Here is a 5,268-nt window from a genome sequence, read left to right as displayed (position 1 = left end):
AACCTTTATACCTTGAGCATTGTCCTGGGTATCTAGATTACTAGCCTAGTGAACAATGTTACTGCACCACCGCCTCCCCCTTGGGGGACATAGTGGATAGGGTAATTTAATATAACGAGGAGCTGGAATAATTTAACATATGTATATCGGAAGCACCCACAGTAATGCTTGTGCACAGAGTATCATCCATTACCTTCTATGTGGGTGCAACAAATGTTCTTGTGTTGTGGTTCATTCTGTAACTAGGGAAGGTGAGATGAGTGTTTCTCCTGGTGGAGAGTCATGGTGACCTCTCTGATAGAACAGCGAACTGCAAATTGTGATGTTCAATCCTGATTATTTTAATAAATAGAAAGAGGCTGGATTACATTGATAATATAGCAACTGGGTTATTTAGGGGCTAAGACAATTTAATATATATATATATATATATGGGGACTAGAATAATTTAATATATGTATATATAGGAGTTGTTAATATAATATATAGTGGCTATGGACATTTAATATACATGGGGCTAGGATAATTTAATATATATAGGGGCAAGGAAATTTAATATACACAGTGGCTGGGATAATTGATTATGTTTTGGTCTGGAGAGTCATTTCATATATAGGAATGGGATAATTTAATATATATAGGGACGGCTATTTTTATACAGTGATGGGATAATTAAATATTTATTGGGACTGGGTTAATTTAATATATACAGAATGATTGGGTTATTTTAATATCCAAAAGAATTGGGAGACTGTTATGTCAAGGGGTCAGTTTAATATATATAAGGGTTGAGTTGATTTAATATATAAAGGGTCAGGGATAATTTTATACACGGGGTTAATTAAATCTACATCGTGGCTCGAGTAACTTAATGTAAAATGAATTGTTATAAATTCGGGGGTTGGGTTACTTCACTTGTTGAGAGTCTCTCGGGATCGACAGTCAGATTTAAAGGGTTTTCCGCCGACGGCCGACATTTATTGCAGCGCGGAGACGGCGCCTTTAAGCAGTTAGGCCGACCCCGGAATATGTTGCAGACGGCAGTGAGGAGTCCATCCGGAGCCGGAGTGGGAGCCGGAGTGGGAGCCGGGTCCGGGGAGGCGGCGGAGTGACAGCAGCAGCCTGGGGAGAGGAGGACAGCGATCTCCGGCTGGTGAGGAGATCAGGCAAGGCCAGGCATTGGGGTATCGGCGCCGGGTGAATAGAGAGTAAGTATCAAAGGCAGGATACATTCTATCTAATACAGAGAGAGACACAGGATACAGTGTAGTAATCAGAGAGGTACAGTGTGTCAGATGGTGTAGCAAGCACAAAGATTAAACAGATACAGAAGAGAAAATAGAGAGGGAGGAGAGATCCAGAGTATCAGCTGGAGAGAGAACAGGAACTCGGCCCCTCCAGCCTGCTCCTCCATTCAATAAGATCATGGCTGACCTGATTATAACTTCAACCCCACATTCCTGACTAACCCCCTGATAACCTTTCAGCCCCTTGTTATCAACAATCTATCTAGCACTGCCTTAAAAATATTCAAAGACTCTGCTTCCACAGACATAGCCCAAAGGTAACGGATACCAAAGGGGCAGACTCCAAAGGAGGGGCAGCACGGTAGCATGGTGGTTAGCATAAATGCTTCACAGCTCCAGGGTCCCAGGTTCGATTCCCGGCTGGGTCACTGTCTGTGTGGAGTCTGCACGTCCTCCCTGTGTGTGTGTGGGTTTCCTCCGGGTGCTCCGGTTTCCTCCCACAGTCCAAAGATGTGCGGGTTAGGTGGATTGGCCATGCTAAATTGCCCGTAGTGTAAGGTTAATGGGGGGATTGTTGGGTTACGGGTATAGGGTGGATACGTGGGTTTGAGTAGGGTGATCATTGCTCGGCACAACATCGAGGGCCGAAGGGCCTGTTCTGTGCTGTACTGTTCTATGTTCTATGTTCTATGATAGTGAATGTCGTGGCCATCATTAGATTTTTCATTTCAGATTTTATTGAATTAAAATGTCACCATCTGCTGTGGGGGGTTTTAACCCGGAGCTTTACCCCACACTTGTCTTGATTACTAGTCCACGACACCACCATAACAAGATAGAGAATACCAAAGGGAGAGACGCGGAGCGTCGGAGAAAGAAAGGGAGGGAGAGAGGATCAGAGGGCGCGATTCTCTGATCCCTGATCTCGGAACCGTAGCGTTTCATGACAGTGCGAAACGAGCGTGGGAACTCGCGATTCGCGGCGCTGGAGTGGCTGACGGGGCTGTGCCAACCCATGAACGCGAGGGGGACTTCTTCAACGCACCGTCCCCGACGCAACATGACATGGGGGTTCAGGGGCTGGCCCCATAATAAAATAGGGCCGCGGCTGGAGAGGCTGGCCTGCTGATTAGTGGGCCCCGATCGCGGGCCAGACCCCCTCGGAGGGCCCCCTGGTGAAGGGGCACCTCTTTCCTCCCCCCCCCCACCCCTCCAGGTCGCCCCTCCCGGCCCGAAGCGCAGAGTTCCTGCCGGCTGCGAGCAGGTGTGAACGGCACCGGCAGGACTCTGCCGTTTGCACGCGGCCGCTCGGCCCATCAAGGCCGGAGAATTGGAGGCCCAGCTGTGAACATTGGCCTGCGACCAGCACCACGCCAAATGCCTGTTGGCGTTGGACTGGCACCGTGGGGGGGGAAATGGCGCGAACGGCGATTCTCCCATACGGTGCGGCATGGGAGAATCTCGCTGAGTTTTGAAAGTACAAGAGCGACACAGTGTCAGAGGGAAAAAGGGACAGATCTTCGGAGGGAGGGAAAGACGGTCTCTGAGAGAGAAGGGCAGAGTTTCGAAGGGAGGGGCAAAAACGGAGGGAGAGAGAAAGAGGCAGGATATTGGAGGGAGAGAGAGGCAGAGTGTCTGACTGAAATAGCAACAGTGATGTGTGTGAATTGGAGAAAGGGAGTCATAAAATATCAAAGTCAGAGAAAAGGATGACCGTGCCAATGGGAAAGAGACAGAGAGAATGAGAGAATATTTCAATGGGAATGAGAGAAAGAATATCAAAGGGAGTGAGTAGAGTGACTGAGTGAGTAAACTGGGTTGCGATATCTGTGATCCCAAGTCCAATACAGTATGTGTATTGGGGCGATGCAGCTGGCCACTGCCTCAATCAGAATTACTCCACCTGCTTTAATTCCTTTTCTTGCTGGTTCTCTGATCAAAGCATGCAAACTTCAACTGTGTAGTTTACTTTTATTGCAAACTCAAATTTCAATTTTTATTTCTAAAAAATTAGGAAATGGGGACTCAAGGACAAGGTAGAAAAAGGATTGCAAACCGAGAGCGACTATCTGCTGAAGATGATGCCCTAAATCTAATTGCCAGAGAGGTAAGGCAGCATTTTTCACTGAATCATATCACATAACACTGATCATACAGTGTCTGTCTGTCTGTCTGTCTGTCTGTCTGTCTGTCTGTCTGTCTGTCTGTCTGTCTGTCTGTCTGTCTGTCTCCTACCTCTCAAACCTTCTTGTGCTCACTCTTTTTTTTATCTGCGTCTATCTCTCTTTCAACCTGCTTCTCTCCCCTCCTGGATCTTTCTTTCACTCGCTCTCTCTCTCTGCTCCTCTCTTTCACTCTCTCCCTTCCTCCTCCATGCCCTCTCCCTCTCTGTCTTCCGCCTATCCCTCCCTCCAGGTGCCGCCATCCCTTCTGTGCCCATTCCATACTCCACCCCCTCCCTCTTTCGTCCCCCCCCTTCCGTCCACCCCCTCCCTGTTCTGCGCCTCCGTCCGTCCGCTCCCTCTTCCGCCGCCTCCCTCCCGCTTCTGCCCCCTCCCTCCCTCCCTCCCTCCCTCTTCCGCCCCCTCCCTCCCTCCCTCTTCCGCCCCCTCCCTCCCTCCCTCTTCCGCCCCCTCCCTCCCTCCCTCTTCCGCCCCCTCCCTCCCTCCCTCTTCCCCCTCCCTCCCTCCCTCTTCCCCCTCCCTCCCTCCCTCTTCCGCCCCCTCCCTCCCTCCCTCTTCCGCCCCCTCCCTCCCTCCCTCTTCCGCCCCCTCCCTTCCTCCCCCTCCCTCCCTCCCTCTTCCGCCCCCTCCCTCCCTCCCTCTTTCTCCCCCTCCCTCCCTCCCTCTTTCTCCCCCTCCCTCCCTCCCTCTTTCTCCCCCTCCCTCCCTCCCTCTTTCTCCCCCTCCCTCCCTCCTCTTTCTCCCCCTCCCTCCCTCCCTCTTCCGCCCCCTCCCTCCCTCCCTCTTCCGCCCCCTCCCTCCCTCTTCCGCCCCCTCCCTCCCTCCCTCTTCCGCCCCCTCCCTCCCTCCCTCTTCCGCTCCCTCCCTCTTCCGCCCCCTCCCTCCCTCTTCCGCCCCCTCCCTCCCTCTTCCGCCCCCTCCCTCTTCCGCCCCCTCCCTCCCTCCCTCTTCCGCCCCCTCCCTCCCTCCCTCTTCCGCCCCCTCCCTCCCTCCCTCTTCCGCCCCCTCCCTCCCTCCTCTTCCGCCCCCTCCCTCCCTCCCTCTTCCGCCCCCTCCCTCCCTCTTCCGCCCCCTCCCTCCCTCTTCCCGCCCCTCCCTCCCTCTTCCGCCCCCTCCCTCCCTCTTCCGCCCCCTCCCTCCCTCTTCCGCCCCCTCCCTCCCTCTTCCGCCCCCTCCCTCCCTCTTCCGCCCCCTCCCTCCCTCTTCCGCCCCCTCCCTCCCTCCCTCTTCCGCCCCCTCCCTCCCTCCCTCCCTCTTCCGCCCCCTCCCTCCCTCCCTCTTCCGCCCCCTCCCTCCCTCCCTCTTCCGCCCCCTCCCTCCCTCCCTCTTCCGCCCCCTCCCTCCCTCCCTCTCCGCCCCCTCCCTCCCTCCCTCTTCTGCCCCCTCCCTCCTCCCTCTTCCGCCCCTCCCTCCCTCCCTCCCTCTTCCGCCCCCTCCCTCCCTCCCTCCCTCTTCCGCCCCCTCCCTCCCTCCCTCCCTCTTCCCGCCCCCTCCCTCCCTCCCTCCCTCTTCCGCCCCCTCCCTCCCTCCCTCGCCCCCTCCCTCCCTCCCTCGCCCCCTCCCTCCCTCCCTCGCCCCCTCCCTCCCTCCCTCGCCCCCTCCCTCCCTCCCTCTTCCGCCCCTCCCTCCCTCCCTCTTCCGCCCCTTCCCTCCCTCCCTCTTCTGCCCCTCCCTCCCTCCCTCTTCTGCCCCTCCCTCCCTCCCTCTTCTGCCCCTCCCTCCCTCCCTCCCTCCCTCTTCAGCCCCCTCCCTCCCTCCCTCTTCCACCCCTCTCCCTCCCTCCCTCACTCACCCCTCTCCCTCCCTCCCTCACTCACCCCTCTCCCTCCCTCTCCTCT

General features: G+C 55.4%; 1 protein-coding gene across 1 annotated transcript in view; it reads left to right on the top strand.

Moving 5' to 3' along the window:
- Window positions 1-925: 925 nt before the first annotated feature.
- Window positions 926-5,268, top strand: part of LOC119962274 — a 222,642-nt gene continuing 218,299 nt past the window's right edge. Inside the window, exons 1-2 of the mRNA XM_038790261.1 lie at window positions 926-1,208; window positions 3,262-3,354. Coding sequence (XP_038646189.1) covers window positions 3,265-3,354 — 90 coding nt within the window. The 5' untranslated portion in view covers window positions 926-1,208; window positions 3,262-3,264. The remainder of the gene's footprint in view (window positions 1,209-3,261; window positions 3,355-5,268) is intronic.

Source organism: Scyliorhinus canicula, chromosome 2 (assembly GCF_902713615.1).
Source record: "Scyliorhinus canicula chromosome 2, sScyCan1.1, whole genome shotgun sequence".
In the NCBI taxonomy this organism is placed as follows: Eukaryota; Metazoa; Chordata; class Chondrichthyes; order Carcharhiniformes; family Scyliorhinidae; genus Scyliorhinus; species Scyliorhinus canicula.
Note: the sequence above shows the minus strand (reverse complement) of the source record. Positions and strands in the feature narration are given on the sequence as shown.